The sequence below is a fragment of the Actinia tenebrosa genome, unplaced genomic scaffold, assembly GCF_029948245.1.
Source record: "Actinia tenebrosa isolate PJP-AT-01 unplaced genomic scaffold, QUT_ActTen_1.0 PGA_scaffold0__85_contigs__length_37466705, whole genome shotgun sequence".
In the NCBI taxonomy this organism is placed as follows: domain Eukaryota; kingdom Metazoa; phylum Cnidaria; class Anthozoa; order Actiniaria; family Actiniidae; genus Actinia; species Actinia tenebrosa.
The window spans coordinates 4438599-4458980 of NW_028292569.1; the positions used below are offsets into that span (position 1 = coordinate 4438599).

Sequence of the window (20382 nt, forward strand, 5' to 3'; positions counted from 1 at the left end):
TGAATATTGATGTATATTTAAAATCAGTCCACAGCTATCTTCCTTCATTAGATAAAAGTATGCATTTTCCGAACGTTAACCACTCGAGGCATTTTCCTATCGAAAATCAATTCGAAATTGTATGTCTTGGAACTCAAAAAGTTATTGGGTTTCTCCGAAAATTTTATGCATTTTATTGTTGTTAAAATATTTCAATATAAATTTTGATATGCGTCATTCTCGCTAAGAACGTCGGTGACCCGAAAAGAAGCAATGGTTCAGGATTCAGGAATTATATAGAGCAGTTTTCGTATGACTGTGAAAAGCTCAGTGCCGTAAGCGTGACGTGCCGTGACCGCGATGCTTTCTAGAAATGTAATTGGCAGATTGTTTCACTCGCAATGTGATTGGTCTGGCATTGCCGTGTTTTTGGCGTGACCGTGTTCGCGCAGTGTTTATGCGTGTTCCGGGTAAAGATAAGAATATGATGTGGACCGCGTAGCACTTATGAAATACATGAAGATATAGAAATATAGATAAGTTACAGTGCCTGGGAACGTGGTTAATCCGGGCGATAGACCTTTGGAATTAAATTCGGAAAATTAATTTCCGACCTCGCTGACATATTCTCATCTTTGCATCATAATTACCGCGACCTAACATCAATTTTACCCCGCCCTGCTCTCAGTCTGACCTCTAACTCAGCTGGTAGAGCTGGTAGAGCTGGTAGAGCTGGTAGAGCTGGTAGAGCATCGGTAGTACGATTCCGAAGGTCGTGGTTTCGAATCCCAGCGAGTTCGGCAATTAATTTTTCAGAATTTAATTCGGCCAGTTTTTTTGGCCCGGAATAACCTCGTTCCCAAGCACTAAAACCTATCTATATTTCTATATTTTCGTGTTCCGGGTAGTCTATTTGATGGGATGGAGAGTAAATTCTCGTGCAATGTGGTCTGGTGTATTCCTTGCCGTGTTCGCGCCGTGAATTTTTCACAGTCATACGAAAACTGCACTAGTGTTCTTGCTCTAAGCACTTATCTCCGGATACTCGGCAAATATTGCTATTTATTTTAGGAAGTCAGTCATTATTCCAGGAAGTCAAGATACGTTTAAATGATTCCTGACGCTCCTTTTTCCCCTTTGTAGTCATGAAGTATTCAATGACCCTTATGGATGCAAAGATGGACATTCCTTCTGTAAACATTGTATTACAAAAGAGCTATTATTAAAAAAAGAGAGGTGCCCGTTGGATGGCAAAAGAGTGCAAGCAAAAGATCTTGTACGTAACTTGATCGTTTATAATCTGATACAAAACTTAGAAGTCTGGTGCGATCCGCCAGCAGGAGGAGCAGTAGGTGAGTTACATGACGTCATTCGTGACGTTGCCTCATCGTTTCTTGTTAGTAGTGACATTGGAGTTAAAATATATAGGGAAACACTGTCTAGTACCATTGTGCAAGTCTCTCTAACCTTAATGCAGTTACAACTAATCTATTACAGTATAGGGTAATCAAGAGAATATGAAGTACTTAATATTCTCTTGAGGGTAATGCATTCGGGGAATATTCAATTATCATTAGCAGTGAAGCATATCTTGCCATTGTGATCATAAAAATTGTTACCGTAACTCAGCTTTTCGATTCAAACAAGAGAAAATGAAATAAGAGAAGGAGTCTCTGGTACAGAAGTTTCATACCATCGCGTGCCCATGCCAATAATACAGCTTGGGCTGCCTGTGGTAAGATGCCAGAACATGCTAATAAAATCCCTTTGATTTCGGGAATTGAATTGAATTTCAGAAAGTCCTGTACGGAAATGTCAATGGAGAGGAGAGCTACAGTCGTTGGCAAAACACAAAGAAGATTGTCTTTTCCAACATGTACAATGTCCTAATGAAAACTGCAAGGAAACAATACAAAGAAAAGACATGGACGACCATGACACGAAATGCGAACACAAAGTGATGAAATGCAATAAATGTAGAAAACAATTGCTCCGACATCAGCTCGAAGATCACTCAGCTAATGAATGTCCCGAAACACTTATCCCTTGTCCTAACAATTGTATCGAGCAAGGACAAATCCAAGAGATAAAAAGGTGAGTCTATCTTGAAATTAGCTAGAATTTGTTGAATTCAAAAATCTGATCGCAAAAAATTGATTATGAATTGTTTCAATTGTTTGCTGTGAAAAAAATTAATTCTTAATTCTTATAATACCACAGACTTACTTACACTTACTTAGGCTTACCACACCACACCACACCACACCACACCCACACCACACACACCACACCACACCACACACCACACCACACCACACCACACCACACCACACCACACCACACCACACCACACCACACCACACCACACCACACCACACCACACCACACCACACCACACCACACCACACCACACCACACCACACCACACCACACCACACCACACCACACCACACCACACCACACCACACCACACCACACCACATCACATCACATCACATTACATCACATTATATTTTAATTATTATAAGCTATGAATACAAAATGCATACATTACCCATCATATCTTTGATTAATTTCTCTCAGAGTTGATTTAGACCACCATCTAAAAAACATCTGTGCGAAGACCATACTAGAATGTCCCTTCAAGGAAAATGGATGTTTAGCCCAAGTTGAACGACAACATGTCGATAAACACGTACAAGATAACATGGCTGCACACATGATGTTACTGGCCAAACAATGTTCATCGCTCACACAACAGAATTCATTCCTTACCAAACAAAACACGATACTTACTCAAAAGAATGAAGCCTTAGAAGAAAGTTTAAGACGAGTTGAGGTAGGAGGTGAAGCTAGTATTTTCTTAATTAACACAATTGGAGAAAGTCTAGTTACCTTCGCAGCCGTCATTAGCTTCGGTCCCAGATCCACGCGATGGAGAGTGCCCGTGAGGTTCTGGGACCGAAACTAATGACGGCAGCGAAGGAGACTAGGGAAAGTCGTTATTAGTTTGTTTTATGAACATTTTACAGTGAATTCGTATATCGCAGTTTAACATGCTTACGGTCCCGATACTTTTGGAACCTTTTAGCTATACTTTGTTCTTTCATTCAATTAATATATAATAATAAAAATGATAATAATGATAATAATAATAATAAATCATTTATATAGCGCCAAAGTACAATAGCGCTTAAATACAATGCATTATAAATGATAAAAGTATAAATGTGACTTATAATATACATCTAATAAAGATAAAACAAACTGAGAGTTCAAACTATAAGGTTTAAAATAAATGTCTTTATGTTCTTTTTAAAACATTCCAAATTAGTTTCATGTCGCAATAATTCAGGCAGATTATTCCATAACATAGGACAACATACAGAGAATGCCCTATTGCCATACCCTTTGGTGCGTGATCGAGGGACAACAAACAAATTCTTAGAGCTAGATCTTAATGCCCTAGTAGGTACGTGCTTCGTGATAAGGTCCGCAAGATATGATGGTGCAAGGTTGTGAAGGCACTTGAAAACCATGAGTAGAATTTTATAAGAAATGCGTTTATCAACAGGAAGCCAGTGTAGTTGACGTAGAACCGGTGATATGTATTCATATTTCCTGGAGCCAGATACTAATCGCGCCGCTGCATTTTGCACACTCTGAAGACGTTTTACTATGTACTTTGGGAGGCCAATGAGAAGTGCGTTACAGTAATCATATTTACTATAGTAATGAATGCATGAACCAATGTTAACAGTGAAACAGTGTCAAGGTAGCGGCAGATACGCCATATATTCCTGAGATGCCAGAAAGCAGTTTTAGTGATAGAACTAATGTGCTTGTCAAATGATAGTGTTTCATCATAAATCACGCCAATATTACGACATGATTCCACAGGGTTAATTGACTCCTCTCCAGTGCTGATGGCTGGGATGTCAGGACGCTGTACATGCTGGGAGTGAAAGACTAACAGCTCAGATTTATCATCATTTAGCTTCAGGTAGTTTGAAAAAATCCATGCTCGAATATCTGCTACAAAGGATTCAATAGTTGATATCACAGTATATGGTACTTCATAATTAGGGTTGAAAGTCAGATACATTTGAGTATCATCCGCGTAAAGATGGTACTGCAAGCCATGTTGTCGAATTATGTCAGTCATAGGAGCAATATATAACGAGAAAAGAATCGGTTCAAGCACTGAGCCTTGTGGGACACCAAAGGAAACATCAAAGTGATTCCATAGCGTGACTTAAGTAACATGAGCAGCGTTGCATGACTGACAGTATCAAAAGCGGAAGATAAATCAAGAAGCAGGAGGACAACAGCTTGTTTGTTGCCCAAGGCAATAAGAATATCGTTGTGAACGTTTAAGAGTGCAGTCTCAGTACTATGTAAACATTTGTAAGCTGATCTGGGTTTCGAATAGATCATGTGTTGTAAGGTATTCATTCAACTGAAGGACAACAGCCTTTTCAATAATCTTTGAAATAAAAATCAGGTTGGAGACAGGACGGCAATGCTTTAGGACTTCAGCATCGAGTGACGGTTTATTTAGAAGAGGTACTTTAATTGATTTCATGAACGATGATGGAAATGTGGAGCTAAGAGACATGTTCCCGATATTGACAATGGATTGGAGTAGTAACTGCAGATGTTCTTTCAAGAAACATGTTGGTATAGGGTCCAGACAACAAGACTTAGATGGTGACGATCGTATGATAGCATCAACAGACTTGACAGCTACTGAGTGGGATTCAGACAATTCACTTTCATCACCAACAGGATCTTTAGTACGTCTCCACTTACATTCATACAGCCATTTGCAAAAGTTATGGCCGTTTCAACTATAGACACAAATATATCAAAAGTATATCGGACACGACGGGATATCTTTCTTGATATTTATTTCAGAAAGCCCTAGCAATAGACAACTCGGAAAAAATATCAGGGATGATATCCCATAATTTCTGATATATTTTTGATATACTTGTATATATATTGGAAGCGGCCATAATTTTTGCAAAAGGCTATATATGTAAATATATATATATATACATATATATATATACCAAATCTCAAAAATTCTGACATTTATCGGATATATATACATATATATATGTCCCCATTTTTCTTTTGTCTTGCCTGGATTAGTATTTACAGTTGAGCGTTACACTACAACAATGACGGATTAAATATGCTCACATAAGTCCATGCGCCCCAGAAGAAGGGAATAATTATTATATGGAATTGTCTTTGTTCAAGATCAGTAAATAGAACAGTACAGTTGCATAACCTTCGCACTGTCAGCTACTGAAGATTTGAATTGCATTTTAGCTTCGTAATCATGCTCTCTTAAAAAAGCAACATTCGTTTGATCGATCTGTCGTTACATCGGAAGTTTTTACTTCAATCAATTATTGTCTACAGCAAAGATTTAAGATGGTGCATCGTTTTTATAAATTTGGCTACAACAAAACTTCACGATCAATTGCGACAACCTTGAGAATCTCTCTTTCTACAGTAGATAGAGCAGTTAGACAATACAAAATCATTGAAGTTTCAAGAGCCGACTTCATTAATTCCCCCATGAGAGTAGAACAAATAAGGTTATGTAACTGGTTTACGTATTGTGATCTTGAACAAAGGCAACCCCATTCCACGATGAAATAACCGTTTCCTTCTTCTGGGGCGCACGGACTGATGAACATTAATTTAGTCGGTCATTGTTGTAGTGTAACGCTCAACCGTATGTACTACTATTCAGGCAAGACAAAAGAAAATTGGGGACATATATATAAGTATATATGTATCCGATAAATATCAGAATTTTTAAGATTTCGTGTATATATATTTATATATATATAAAGAAATATAAATACAACCAAAGCGTGCACGCAATAGGAAAATCCGGAACTGGAAACATGAGAAAAATGTGGAAACTGCGGAAACACAATCTACATCACCAACGCGCCAGGCCGTGCAATCATAGGCCTACCAACAGCACTAGATTTAAGGCTAATTACACTGAACTGTTCTGTGGAAACACAGGATGATGCCAAGCAACCACACGGCCAAAGTCAAACAAACCACGCTACGAGCCATAAGATAGAAAATCACAGCTATTATCCAAATACCCCACCTGCTTCGACGGCATCGGAAAATTCCAAGGCGAATACCATATCACGCTGAACCCCAATATAGCCCCTGTGATTCACCCACCATATGGCTTATATGGCTTCATATGGCTCTGAGAATGATTTAAACACAGCCCTAAGCGCTCTCTCTTGAATACGCTCAATCTTTCTAGAGTCAGATGTTCTACAAAAATGCCAAACTAAATGGTAATAAGTCAGATTCGGCAGGATGGATGATTTATAAATTATAAGCTTAGCTTTAGTAGGTATTAAATTTCGCAATCTCATGAGTACCCCCACTTTCGTACTAGTCTTCGCACATATATTGCTAATATTACTAGTAAAATCAAAATTTCCATGAATTTCAACCCCTAATAGCTTAATAGATGGAGTACTAGTAATGGCTTCATCTCCTACGTGCAGAACAGTGTCCTGATTTTCCCTATCTATATTTCTAGGATTGATACTAAGACATTGAAACTTATCTGAATTGGCTATAAGAAAATTGTCTCTATACCAGGACATGGCTAGCTTGCCTTGGGTGCTTAAATTTGACATGACAGTGTCATAGCTAGAACTCAGCGGAGCCAAGCATTTTTCAATTCTAGATGCCAAAAGCGGATACTGGAATGTCGTCCTCGAAAAAGAATCAAGTTACCTCACAACTTTCAACTCCCCGTTTGGCAGATACCGGTTTCTGAGAATGCCATTCGGCCTCCGTATGTCACCAGACGTATTCCAATCCAAAATCGACCAGACCTTCGAAGGCTGTAAAGGAGTCATTGGAATAGTTGACGACATAGTTGTCTATGGCCAAACAGAAGAAGAACACGACCAAAACCTGCACAGCATGATCCAAAGATGTGAGAAGACTGGGTTAAAGCTCAATCCAAACAAGTGTCACATAAAGCAAGATAAGATCAAATTCTATGGCATCATCTGTAGCGAAGCTGGAATACAGCCCGACCCTGCAAAGGTGTCCGCCCTGAAGCAGATGAAACAGCCAGGTGACCGCCGAGAGTAGGGAGACCTTCCTAGTACTAACATCCTACATGACTTCTTTCATACCCAACTTAAGCACACTTACAGCACCTTTAAGAGGTCTACTCAAAGATAACCAAGTCTTCAATTGGAACGCCAACTACCAAGCAGCATATGAGCAAATATAGAAGTCAATCATTGATACAACCACCCTAACATATTTCGACGATAGAAAGGAAGTAACCCTACAAGTTGATGCCTTGACCAAAGGGTCTTGGGGCATCCTTACTCCAAGATGGCAAACCAGTCGCTTTTGCAAACAAGTCGCTAACTGAAACTGACCAAGATACGCTAACATCAAAAGGGAACTTCTAGCAGTAGTATACGGTTGTGTGAGATTTCATACTTATATTCGGACGACCATTCACAGTGCTTACCGACCACAAACCTCTAGAAAGTATTCATCTCAAGCATCTGATATCTGCACCCTCCAGATTACAGAAAATGCTACTAAGATTGCAGCCATACGACCTGAAAATCAAGTACATACCCGGCAAAGACATGTTGATAGCAGATGCACTCTCACGTCTATCACCAGAAGATCACCATCCCATTGGAAACATGGAAGTCCAAGTACATGAGGTGTACCCTCAATTTATCAAGACCATGATTGAGAAGATTCGTGAAAATACCAGCGCAGACCAAGAATTAGCCACCCTCAAGCAAGTCATCTACGAAGGCTGGCCATCAACCATCAAAGAAGTCTCAAAAAGCCTAAAGCCATACTGGTCATTCAGAGACGATTTAGGAATACATGACGGAATACTAACAAAAGATCAAAGAATCATCATTCATTTAACGCTTCAGAATGACATTCTACAAAAGCTTCACGCAGCACACCAAGGAGCTGAAAAGACAAAGCTCAGAGCCAGAATTTCTGTGTACTGGAAGAACCTTAACAACGATATTGATAAGATTACCCAATCATGCTCCATTTGCCAACAACATCAGGCATCTAATGCCAGACAGCCGTTGCTGCCAACTGAGATACCTCCTCGGCCGTGCCACACCATAGGAACTGATCTGTTCCACTTACACGACTCTGAATACCTTCTGATCTCTGACTTTTACTCCAAATACCCATTCGTCAGGAAGATACCAAAAGGGCAGAGTGATAGCAGAACTGTCATTTATGCAATGAAGCAAATCTTCAGCGAGCAGGGAATCCCAAAAATAGTCCGCTCAGATAACGGCCCTCAGTACGACAGTGTAGCATTCCAAGAATGTGCCAACGAATATGGTTTCCACCACGTAACCAGTTCTCCACACTACCCACAAGGAAATGGATTCATAGAAAATCAAGTAAAAACAGTCAAAGGTGTTCTCATGAAGACCCTCGAGAAACGACAGGATCCCAGTATGGCACTGCTTTGTCTACGCACCACACGCATTGACAATAAACTTCCATCGCCGTCTGAGTTACTTTTCGGAAGAAAGCTACAAGATAACCTACCCCGCACCATCAACAGGAGTGCCAACAGTGATCAAATCACCGACCGGCTAAGGGAGAAACAAGAAATCCAAAGGTTCTACCACGACCGTAATGTCAGACCTCTACCCGAGCTAGCAAGAGGTACCAACATCACCATTCAGAATCCCTCGACCAAGAAGTGGGAGCCTGCAGTCGTCAAGGAAAAGCTTGAAGCACCACGCTCATACTTAGTGCATCATCAACCGGAAGTGAGCTTCGACGCAACATATGTCACATCAGAAAAGCACTCCCAGCGGCAGAGCAACCCACCAGTGAATATCAAGGTGTCGTGGTAGATAATCTTTTCACCGTAATAAGAACAAGAGTAACTGACGTTTTGGACGTTAGTCCTTCGTCGGAGTCAATGAGAGAAAGAGAATAATGAAGAGGTTTATATAGTGGTGTAGAGAGAAAACAAACCAATAAAGAAAACAGCAAATCGTTAAACAAAAGAAAACAAAAGGATCGAGAATAACAATGGTAGGTGAGAAGTGGCTAATTAAAGGTGAAGCGTTCGTTCATCCCGTGCGGATTAACTGTTCCAAGCGAATGAATCAAGCGCATTTCTTTTGTTTTGCGTGATTCATTACTACCGTGTGTTAGACAAAGACCAAAAACAATGGCATTAGTTTCCGAGTGGTTAGTAGAATTAAAATGTCGAGAAACTGGTTTAGAGAGATCTTTCTTACGAATATCGTAAAGGTGGTCTCTGAAACGATCACCTAATCTTCGTCCAGTTTCTCCAACATACAGCATATTACAATAGGAGCATTGAATGCAATAGATGATGTTAGAAGAAGTACAGTTGAAATGCTCCTTTATATTAAAGGTAGACTTAGGAAAGTTAAATGAATCTATTCGAATTAGAAGCTGTAAATAAAAAATGATTAGATCGATCTAAATCCTTCAATAATTTAATATTTGCTTAAAATTTTATTAAGTATTAATTTTAATCTATTTTAACTGCTTTTGTAGGTACTGTGGTCCTTATATTATAGAAATATGTATTTCACTAAAAAAGATATCGGTAAAAAAAGGAATGATTATTTATCATATTTGTCGCGGCCAAAACCGCGAGAGGAGGACTGGGGTGAAGTTCCTCCCACGTTTGATTATGAAGAAATAGAACACGCGTGCGCGTGCTGTGTGTTGTCATAAAGCACGCGGGGGTTGGCAGAACACGAGAGAAGTGTTAGGAGAAGCACGACGCGTAGCGGAACATAAGAAATACTTTTAAAATATTATAAATCTGCTTTCTGCATATTCCGTAGCACATCTTTGGTCTTTTTTCCCAAAACCTTCGCAGATCATCCTCCATACTCCTTGACCATCCTCCCAACACATCCATAATGAGATTATACTGACGTACTTTGTGTCCAGGATATTGATCTTGCAATTCCCAACGCAGCGGACCGTACTTCGACGTCTTCTCTTCATCTTTCTTTTCTCTATTCTCCACCCATGGGCAGCTCATCTCCAGAATCACCCCTTCCTTGTTTTTGTGACACTGTCGCTCAGCTGTAGTTCTCGTAACAGCTCAAAGTATAAAGCTTTCAGCGCATCATTGTGTCTTGTTGCGTACTTGTTCTGTGCAAGAGCTGAACATCCCGCTAACACATGAGCAACACTCTCTGGTTTCTTATTACACATGCGACAGGTCACGTTGCTTGACTGAGATTTTTTAAATCTTCTTCACTTGATATGTAGAAGCTTTGTAGGTAGAAGCTGTTCAAAAAGCTCGTACATTCCAGCCACCACATAAGTTGGACATGTCGTCCACTCTTTTAGCCATGCAAAGCAGTTCTTAGTATTGGGGGTGTCATCACCCCATATTATTGTGTGTAATTTCCCTTGCCATGCTTTCATCACGTACCGTCTTTAGCAGTTTTCTTCAAACATTGACTTTAATAGTCCCTTTGCCTTTTTAACATTCATCTTCTCTGTATCATCTTTACACACCATGGGTTCTGAATGAACCAATTCTAACTTTAGACCTAATTCCTCGCAGTACCTTTGGGCTTCTGCACTAATCATCGACTGGTGTCCCAGCTTAGCAGCGCTTTCTTCAAACTCTCTCACCACATTCATGCCAGGATCTTTGTTTGCGTAGAGTTTTATGACTGCTTTGATTTTTGTGAGGTTATACTCTCCCTCTACAGATTGTAGGCCACGTCCTCCTTTTATTATTATTATTAATTATTATTATTATTATTATTATTATCATCATCATTATTAATCATGTTATCATCGTGTTTACAGGCCTATTATGTAGAACTGAGGTTAATTCAGTCTAGTCAGTAGTAGTTTGTCATTACATTTTCATATGATTGATCAGAATTTATGGTATTCTCTATACAGAAGATAAACTCCAGCTACGAGTGGACAATAAACGACTTTCCTACCCTATGTATGAAACACACCAATGGATCTGCCTTCACAAGCCCTATTTTCTGGCTGCTTGGCCACAAACTTAATTTTCTAGTCTATCCAAATGGGATAAATGAAGAGGCTGTGGGATGGCTGTCGCTGTATCTCGAATTCAGTGAAGAATATCCAAAGTCTCGCAAATTCATTAACAAGATAACCAATGTTGATAATGCAGCAACTGTTATATACAGGTGAGCTGGAAGTATGATCGAGATTTCCTACACACCCCTTTATTGAAATATGAATTTGCTTTACAAAAGGTTGTCAGTGAAAAGCATAGAACCTGAAACTGATGATGTCTCCCGGGAAGCACCTCATGTTTTAAAAGAGCCAGCAGTAAGCTTGGGATGGTCTAAGATGATAGATGCATTCGAAGCGCGTTATTCTGGAGCCTACTGTAACAGTACCAATGATAGTCTAACCATCCAATGTACAATACAGATAGATAAACCACAATAGGTTCCATGTTACACAGATGATGTACTTTCTAGAGCCTACTGTAACAGTACCAATGGTAGTCTAACCATCCAATGTACAATACAGCAGTTTTTGTATTCTCCGTAATAGAATCTATTCATTAGCCAATGAGAAACAAGAATCGTGCAACCAGGTCACCAGAGCGCAAGTTCAGCTAGTTTTCGCTCAATCTCGTACCCAGAGGCTGTGCTTTCTAACGGCCGGCGGCGAAAAACGAGCGCTCTGAAATTATCCATTTTTTGAGACCAGGATCTCTTGGATATTCGGTGGTTTCTGGCCTGCGGCGAAGAACGAGGGCTTTGGCATAATCCAATATTTAAGACCAGGATAAGATATCAGAGCAATTGCGTTAAAGGACTTGCATAAGAATTTAAAAAATATGTTCCCGTTTTCTAATTTTTTCTTCTTTTTGATCGAAAGTTGACACAGAAGTCAATTTTAAAGCATGGTTTGCAATTATTATATTTGACTTCAGGAAAACTGCGCATGCTCCAAAAATGGATTATGCCAGAGCCCTCGTTCTTCACCGCAGGTCAAAAGAAACGCAGGCTCTGTGTACGAGATTGGTCTTAATATTCACTGCCTTTTTTGCAATTTTTGAATTATTACTCAAATTAACTAACGTTAATTGTAAATATTCACATTAGAAAATGTAATCCTTTTTGATGAATGCATTAGAATAGTCTTACAGTTGCAACTTTTATATTGTTGTGAACTACACGTAAGAGTAAAAATGGCTTTAATTTAAAGTTGTAAAGCTGAATATATAGTAATGCTTTTTGAATGGTGTGTTCTGCTCTTTATAATGTCACTAAAGATATTGCTCAGAAGCTTTTATTTTAGCTGTTTGATAGCTAATAGTTTATAATCTTATAATAAGGTCTAAGCTTAATTTGCGGGGCTTCTCTTAGCTTATCCAATTGCCCTATATCACTATGACGTCACATCAAAACAATCTATTGTTTTAACGCTAAGGATCATGGTCGCCTAGAGGGGGCAAAATAGCAGCAAAACGAATGAAATCACAATAAGAATGGTTAATTAGACGGGGATAAGGTGATAACAGATAAATGTTGTACTAAATATCCCGAACCAAAAAAAAAATCACTTAAATTCCAATCATTCTTGCCCATGTAAACAAGCTGTGATGTCATAATGTTATAGGTCAATAGGTATCTTAAATTTCAAGATGCAAAATTGATAGAAAGTTTGAATTTTCTTTCACGTCGTGTGTCTAGACTTTGTGGAAATATTTTGTAGTGAAAAATTCAATATTAAACTGCATCTTTATTCATATTTAGTCAGTATTTCCATATTTCTTTCCTGGAAATATTTCATATCTAAAGCTAAAAATATATAACTTAGCTCCAACTTCCCACATATAATAATATAGCATTTATCCCGTTCTCATCCAATCAGATCACTTGAAAGGGTTTCCTAGAAGTTAAAGTTTTTGGAAAAAATGCATGTAATGAGATGCACGCATGCGTAAACGGTTGACGCTTCGTGTCTCTTGCATCAACTACCACTTTGCAAACATTGAAAGTACATTGAAGTAGCAGAAGCTGACATCCTAGACGTTTATGATGGGTTTTGAAACAGAACTGTTCATAAGGAGCGTCGATGAAAACCTAATCTGTGCAATATGGTAAGTAAAATATGTTAAGCTTCTCTTTATGTAAGACCATGCACTTATAGATTATGTAGGATAAGGCTTTAAGCCGTAAAACATTCGTTGCGGAGATTGCATGATTGTGAAAAACTAAAAATTAGAAAAGAAAAAATGTAGATAAAACACTTTATTACACATTTAGGGTCGATATCCGTGTAATAAAGCCGTGAATAAAAACCATATCAGTGAAGTGATACGATATCACTTCACGGTAAACTGGGAACTGGAATGTTTTTAATTTTATCGACCTTACTCGTTTTTCCGTATCATATCGCTCACTCGCTCGAGGACTCGCTCGTTCGCGATATGATAGAAAAACTCGTGAAAAATCTCTATATAGTAGGTGGACAACTTACAAAGCAATCATTGATCAAAATCATGTTTCTTTGACAACTATAGCACGGATTGGCGAATAAGTACATCAACTTTTGTGAAGCGAAACGATTCAAAAGGAAAATATGCCACTGGGTTCTTTTACATATTACGCATTTTAAAAACTTAATTTTATAATTTCCGGCAAGCTTAGAAAACTAAATAAGATGTACAAATCGTGATTAGCTTGTTTATTAACACATTTGTTAGCAAGTTCAGTAGAAAATTAGAGTTTCGATTCTGACAAATATCATATGCAAATCGATAGATCAGTTTTGTCTGGGGAATGAATATTGATGTATATTTAAAATCAGTCCACAGCTAGCTTCCTTCATTAAATAAAAGTATTGCATTTTTTGAAAGTTAACCACTCGAGGTATTTTTCGATCAAAAATCAATTCGAAATCGTATGTTTTGGAACTCAAAAAATTATTGGGTTTCTCCGAAAATGTTATGCATTTTATTGTTGTTAAAATATTTCAATATGAATTTTGATATGCGTCATTCTCGCTAAGAACGTCGATGACCCGCGAAAAGAAGCCATGGTTCGGGAAGCGCATGATCATGAGAATTATATAGCATTCTTGCGCTAAGCACTTATCTCCAGTTACTCGGTAAATACTGCTATTTATTTTGGGAAGTCAGTCATTATTCCAGGAAATCAAGATTCGTTTAAGTTATTCCTGAGGTTCCATTGTTTCCCCTTTGTAGTCATGAAGTATTCAATGACCCTTATGGATGCAAAGATGGACATTCTTTCTGTAAAGATTGTATTACAACATGGCTAGAAACCCAAGAGAGGTGCCCGTTGGATAACAAAAGAGTGCAAGGAAAAGATCTCGTACGTAACTTGGTCGCTGATAATATGATACACAAGTTAGAAGTCTGGTGCGATCCGCCAGAGATAAACGAAGGAGCAGGAAGAACAGTAGGTGAGTTATATGACGTCATTCGTGACGTTACCTCATCGTTTCTTGTTAGTAGTGACATTGGCGTTGAAATATATAGGGAAACACTATCTAGTACTATTGTGCAACTCCCTCTAACCGTCATGCAGTAACAAGTAATCTATTATAGGGTAATGCATTTGGGGAATATTCAATTATCATTAGCAGTGAAGCATATCTTGCCATTGTGATCATAAAAATTGTTACCGTAACTCAGCTTTTCGATTCAAACAAGAGAAAATGAAATAAGAGAAGGAGTCTCTGGTACAGAAGTTTCATACCATCGCGTGCCCATGCCAATAATACAGCTTGGGCTGCCTGTGGTAAGATGCCAGAACATGCTAATAAAATCCCTTTGATTTCGGGAATTGAATTGAATTTCAGAAAGTCCTGTACGGAAATGTCAATGGAGAGGAGAGCTACAGTCGTTGGCAAAACACAAAGAAGATTGTCTTTTCCAACATGTACAATGTCCTAATGAAAACTGCAAGGAAACAATACAAAGAAAAGACATGGACGACCATGACACGAAATGCGAACACAAAGTGATGAAATGCAATAAATGTAGAAAACAATTGCTCCGACATCAGCTCGAAGATCACTCAGCTAATGAATGTCCCGAAACACTTATCCCTTGTCCTAACAATTGTATCGAGCAAGGACAAATCCAAGAGATAAAAAGGTGAGTCTATCTTGAAATTAGCTAGAATTTGTTGAATTCAAAAATCTGATCGCGAAAAATATATTATAAATTGTTTCAATTGTTTGCAGTCCTGTGAAAATAAAACAAAAATGCCTTTTAATTCTTATAATACCACAGGCGACACGAGTGAAAAACATCTGCGCATTCTCTGAATCCGTATGCAAATTAGGCAAAACATAAGTCAATTTGACTTTCAAACATGGCTTATAAATTGGTATTCACAAAATGCCAAAACTTAGTGTCCATGCTTGAAACTTAAGACTAATTCTTTCATATTGTGTTTGTCAATACAGTATCATGGTCTGACAAAAGGATACTGTTGAACTTTTTTGTATACTTGGAGAAAACAAACATTTATTTTCTCACTCAAATCCTTCAAAATTCTTAGAAAACGTGCTAAAGTGCACGCATGCGCAAACCACACCACAGGCTTACCACCCTACTATCAATCGTTTTAATTGGGTTTATTCGGTTTGGGATACTTATGACAAATATTTTGTAAGTAGATAGTGCAACTCCAAAATCTCCAAAAACTTTTTATCTTAGGATAAGATTACAGTTAAGTAAGTGTCTCTTTTTACCTACAAAAATACCTTGGGTAATTTTTCACTACACTAGGTAGTGCGACAATATTCAACCCTTCAAACAAGCGTTGTTGAGGCTTTTTTGCTGAAAAAAAATTTTCAAGACACGTAAATGTAATGAATTTTTATTTAAGATTTTTTTTTTTTTTGAAGATTGACACTACAGTGTTTTATCATTTTTATAGCAATTGGAATTGTTTTAAATTTTTATTTGTTTATTATTATATTTTATAGGAATTAAGATAAGGTTTTATTTTTGGGGAGAGGAAGTATATATCTAAATGAAGTCTCAATTTTCTTTAGCGAATTTGATCATTTTTATGAAAAATGCGCTATAAAGGTTAATAACAGTAATATAAATTTATAAATAATGAACAAATGTGGCCTTTATAATAATAATAATAATAATAATAATAATAATAATAATAATAATAATAATAATAAAAATAATAATATTTAATGAGGATACTCCACTCATAAAAATGATTTTCAGGGAGGTCCTAAAATAAAAAATTGAAAATATAATTGAAAATAAATTGACCGAATCGATAATAATAATAATAATAATAATAATAATAATAATAATAATAATAATAATTCATGATGATAATAATTTAATAATAATAATAAATTAACAATAACAATAATTAAAAATTTTCAACTACTAATAATAAGAGGTATACAAAATAATAATAATAATAAAAGAATATTTACATTATGTACTTTGTGAAAATTTAAAGAGAAAAAGTTACTATTTACAAAAAACTAAAAAAAAAAACAAAATGAAAAACATAATAATAATAATAATTATTATTTTTATTATTTTTATTACTATTATTATAATATATCTTATTTGTTGAAAGCAAAAAATATGTTATGCACTTACAGCCGGCAATCGTACAGTTTACAAAATGCATACATTCCCCATCATATCTTTGATTAATTTCTTTCAGAGTTGATTTAGACCACCATCTAAAAAACATCTGTGCGAAGACAATACTAGAATGTCCCTTCAAGGAAAATGGATGTTTAGCCCAAGTTGAACGACAACATGTCGATAAACACGTACAAGACAACATGGCTGCACACATATTTTTACTAGGGAAAAAATGTTCAGGGCTTACTAAAGAAAACCAGCTTCTAAAAGACGAATTAAAAAATGTAAAGGTAGGTCTGTTTGTGTTGACGTCCTCGGAATCGTTTAATGTTTTTTAAATTAAAACAGAGCTTACTACAAGTACATTTATCTTAATCTTTTTTTTTCATATGAAATGTGATGATATGTAGGTTTCTACAGCTTTAATGGAAATTACGTTGCATGTGTATAAGGTCTTAAGCTGAAGCTCTAGTCTTGTAACCTGGAGGTAGTTAATAAGCGTAGCTAGAAAGAGGTCCTGATACACGACTGATGTACCATCTGATCTGTTCTGTGCAGCATTGACGGGAGGAGTTTTTGGGGCATATAAGTATAGTTCTCATACTCATTAATAATTCATGATAAAACCAGTCAATCAATGGCCTATTTTTTGGTCCCATGATGTTACTAGAAACCTGGTAAAATTATGTGAAAGGACTGAATTCATTCTCTAGTAACTGGAACAAAATTAATTCAGTCCTAGTAACGAGAACAAAATTTATTCAGTCCTAGGACTGAATTAATTTTGTTCCAGTTACTCCAAGTCGAATAATTAATGAGATGAGAAGTCATTTCAAAGCCTCCAATATCGGACTGAACGGGATTTCAAGTCCGCGCAATTAATTCCATGCAGTCCTCGACTGCGCCTCGGACTGGAAATAATTGCTTGGACTTGGAATCCCGTCCAGTCCTCATTGTCGGCCTTGAATTATTACGTAATACGACTACATATTGTCCAAATAAATAAATAATTGACAAAATTGGAAGAGGCTGATAGGTGGAGTCCAATTTAGTAGTCAGAGGAATTTTTTTAGTCGAATTTTTTGAGCTGATTCAGTGTAAAGTACTTTGTAGAGTCAAATTTGGTAAGTGTTTTATGAATCCAAAATTGTATGACCTTCTCGTACAAATCGGAATTGATAGATGCTTGTGAAAGATGAATTGAACTAATATTTTGAAAATGTCCTCAGGAAAATTGTCATGCTATTTGTAGCTACACCTGGACTCTATCCAACTATCCTAACATATCCAAGAATTACTCCAATGGCTCTTTTATTCTAAGCCCAATATTCTGGTTGTATGGCTACAGATGGCGCTTCATATTGCACCCAAATGGAGACAATGAGGGGGCAACAGGATTCCTATCACTGCATCTAAAGATTGAAGAAGGTTATGATGAATGTACAGAGACCATTCCCATTACATTCAGAAACGATTCGGAAATTGCTTTCAGGTAATATTGCATTGTGTTTTAAATATTTAAATAAATACTTGCATTGTGAGCAGTTTATTTTATTCATATTTATGTTATTTTTAACAGACTGACTGTGATTAGCCAAAAGCCTGGTACTGACCGCAATGTCTCCTATGAAACAAGCAAAACATTTACCGATAAGGGAAAAATCTGGGGATGGACCAAATTCATGAAAGCGGCTGACGCACTTTCGCCATCTTATTGCAAAAATACTGTTCTAATAATTCAATGTACAATAAAGCCAGATATCCGCCATGCGGATAGCTTATAATTGGTGAAGAGCGTCGGTCTATTTTGCGGGAGATCGTGGTCAAGCCTCGGCCGGACCAACACTCAGGATCTTAAAATAACTGAGGAGAAGGTGCTGCCTTTGCAATTACATCTGCAAATGGTTAGACATTCAAGTATTCTCGGATCAGGACTTTAAACTGTAGACCCTGTATCCCAAAGTACACTTCCTATCCTGCAGAATGGGGGACATAAAAAAACCTGTTGAATTATTCGTATAAGAGTAGGGGATTGTCTCCCAGTTCAACAGCAACCTTTTTTCCGTCGTTTTTTTCGTTTTTTCGTGTTTTTCTTTTTAAAATAATAGAATATAGAATAGTGAAATCTTATATCTTTGAGTAACGTATTCATGTCTACCCAACGATGCAACAACAAAGCTAAAAATAAATAAATAAATATATATATATATATATAAAAAAACAAGAATAACAACAACACAAACAAAGGCATTTTACGACTGGGCTATGTCAAAAAACGTCAAAGAGAATGGCAATAGGCGATAGCTCGACAGAAAAGAACTATGGATATAAAGACATTGAGTAATAAGCAGCAATAAAAACAAATCAAAGTTGCTGTCTACAAAATAAGCTCTATCGGTGACAGAAGTTCATGGTTGCGATATACAAAGTAAAGCCATTCTAATAACTACTATCTCCTATTTCTCTCCAACTTTTTTTGAATAGGTGCAAGCAGTGTATTCTTATAAGTACCTAGTAGTAGCTGTTGGATTTTTCCGAAATCATAGCGTGGAATGCTCGGAACTCGTTCAGCCTTCGGATATTTGTCGTAACACTACTCTCCCTAGTCTCTCTCAATCACCTAGACAAACTGAGAGCGTATTAAAAAAAGATAGAAAGAAAAAAAAAAAAAAAAAAAAAAAAAAAAAAAAAAAAAAAAAAAAGAAAGAAAAGAAAGAAAGATAAAAAAGAAAAGAATTGAGGAACTTTGATATCAATGATTTCAGCCTGGGTACCACATCGGAAGAGGCAGGTCACGTGCCACAGGCAACCCACCTCTGTTTCTGTTTAATTTTTGGGTAGATGCTATAACATCTATTTCGTGAAATACACACTTCTGTAAGGATGTTTGCACCGTGTGAACTCTTTCCAGTATATGGTTTTCTCTCTGATCCTTCACCTAATTTTAAATCGGCTCCATAAATGTACGATTTGAGTCGCTACAGGCATGCGCAAGCCAGTGAATTGTAAATGACAATGGCGTTATGATTTTTGAATTCGCAAAGTAGCTAGGTTTTATTACTCTTTTCCTGTTGTTCCCTTAACCAGTTTTTTCATTTGTCGATAAGCGGAGTTTATACGTCGGATAAAATAATGAAATATGTTTCTATATCACCAAATAATGATTCCATAAAATTATAGTTAGTAGAGGGGGGCTATACTAACTATAATTTTATGGAATCGCTATTTGGCAAACAAACAAACTTGAGAGGACTTTTTTAGAGGTTAAGTTGGTGTGCTAAATAATAAAAGTGGACAGAAAAATCAAACAAATTTATGTGTTTTTTTTTTTGCGTGTCTTTGTTGTCCTATATAACACAGCCATGCCCTATGTATAAATATTTTTTTCGATAAATAGTATGAATATTGAATGGGTAGAACTGTGGTGAAATAATGATAGATGTGTTGATCATCACAGTGAATGAGCGATCTAAGCGAACGCTGTAAAGAAAGACTTGAAAAAGTGATTTCAAGCTTCAACGGGAATCGAACCCATGACCTCCGCGATGCCGGTGCGATGCTCTACCAACTGAGCATGAAGCCAATCCTGTTGGCGAGCGGTCATTTTTTTTTTTTTACAGCGTTTTTTACAGTCTTTCTTTACAGCGTTCGCTTAGATCGCTCATTCACTGTGATGATCAACACATCTATCA

The 20382-nt window shown here is 37.1% G+C and overlaps 2 protein-coding genes across 2 annotated transcripts; both read left to right on the forward strand.

Moving 5' to 3' along the window:
• The first annotated feature begins 1535 nt into the window (after nucleotides 1–1535).
• Nucleotides 1536–12831, forward strand: LOC148913302 (TNF receptor-associated factor family protein DDB_G0267754-like). Its single transcript, XM_089030057.1, has 4 exons — nucleotides 1536–2073; nucleotides 2563–2818; nucleotides 10990–11249; nucleotides 11319–12831. Exons 1-4 carry the CDS (start codon nucleotides 1904–1906, stop codon nucleotides 11515–11517), a joined length of 885 nt encoding a protein of 294 aa, XP_088886183.1. The 5' UTR covers nucleotides 1536–1903; the 3' UTR covers nucleotides 11518–12831.
• A 192-nt stretch (nucleotides 12832–13023) lies between these two features.
• On the forward strand, nucleotides 13024–20002 carry LOC116307189 (TNF receptor-associated factor 5). The gene is made up of 6 exons (XM_031717339.2): nucleotides 13024–13183; nucleotides 14291–14511; nucleotides 14911–15208; nucleotides 16767–16980; nucleotides 17920–18182; nucleotides 18270–20002. The coding sequence occupies exons 1-6, from the start codon at nucleotides 13119–13121 to the stop codon at nucleotides 18472–18474; spliced, it is 1266 nt and encodes a 421-aa protein (XP_031573199.2). The 5' UTR covers nucleotides 13024–13118; the 3' UTR covers nucleotides 18475–20002.
• Nucleotides 20003–20382: the final 380 nt, after the last annotated feature.